Raw genomic sequence first — 790 nt, forward strand, 5'->3', positions numbered from 1 at the left:
ACGACCAAAGAGTTCTCTGCACCCCACATCACAGCAAAGGCTTCGCAAGCTCAGCCAAATATTTTGCGGTTTCGGGCCTCCTTCTTTGACTCTATGTCAACAGCAATTTTTGGCTAATTTTCGTCAAAGAAGACTCTCTAGCGGCCAAACTGTTACAGATAGAGCCAAACAGACGAAATTTTAGAGCGGGGGTTTCTACTCCAACTTTTTAGCTTACGAATAGTAGAACATTAAAAAAACTTGTACTTTTTGGACATTCTAGTTTTTTTTGACACCGCCATACACACACTTGGTGGTTGCCAATATTTGGTGTAGGCGTTTTTTTCTCTAGGAGTGCACCTTAAGGTACCCCGCGAAAATTTCGTCTCTAGAACATCTTCTTCTGGTGGAGCAGGTAGACAGACACGTTATCGGTTGCATAAGACCGCTTAATTCTTAATACGACTAAACGATCACTAAGATAAATCGAAGTAAAGACCAAACTAATGAAAAGAGTAAATTCGTATAGATGACAAGTCTATTTGCCACTATTATGCGTTTGTTTTGTCATTAATTTGCCATGGAAGTGGTCAGTTCGACGACAGGTAAATGACAAAATAATCTCTATCTAATGATCAAAACTCTGCACAAAAAAGCAGCCGCTGCCTCGACGCGGCATCGAACCACGAAACTTGCGCGCCGCAGCGCCTGTATCCACCTGGCCAGGCAGAAGACTTGCAGGGAGCGATCACCGTCCGCATCATACGAGACAGGTTCGGGACCATAGGTAACGCGTCACATCTCGCAGCCC

General features: G+C 44.2%; 1 protein-coding gene across 2 annotated transcripts in view; it reads right to left on the minus strand.

Moving 5' to 3' along the window:
- The window catches only part of LOC127749997 (uncharacterized), a 98,488-nt gene extending 97,704 nt beyond the window's left edge, over window positions 1-784 (minus strand). For both annotated transcript variants that reach the window (XM_052270358.1, XM_052270355.1), the window contains exon 1: window positions 698-784. In XM_052270358.1, the coding sequence (XP_052126318.1) occupies window positions 698-764 (67 nt within the window). In that variant the 5' untranslated portion in view covers window positions 765-784. The remainder of the gene's footprint in view (window positions 1-697) is intronic.
- Between the last annotated feature and the right edge of the window lie 6 nt (window positions 785-790).

This window comes from Frankliniella occidentalis, unplaced genomic scaffold (assembly GCF_000697945.3).
Source record: "Frankliniella occidentalis isolate FOCC.00 unplaced genomic scaffold, Focc_3.1 Scaffold119, whole genome shotgun sequence".
Classification (NCBI taxonomy): Eukaryota; Metazoa; Arthropoda; class Insecta; order Thysanoptera; family Thripidae; genus Frankliniella; species Frankliniella occidentalis.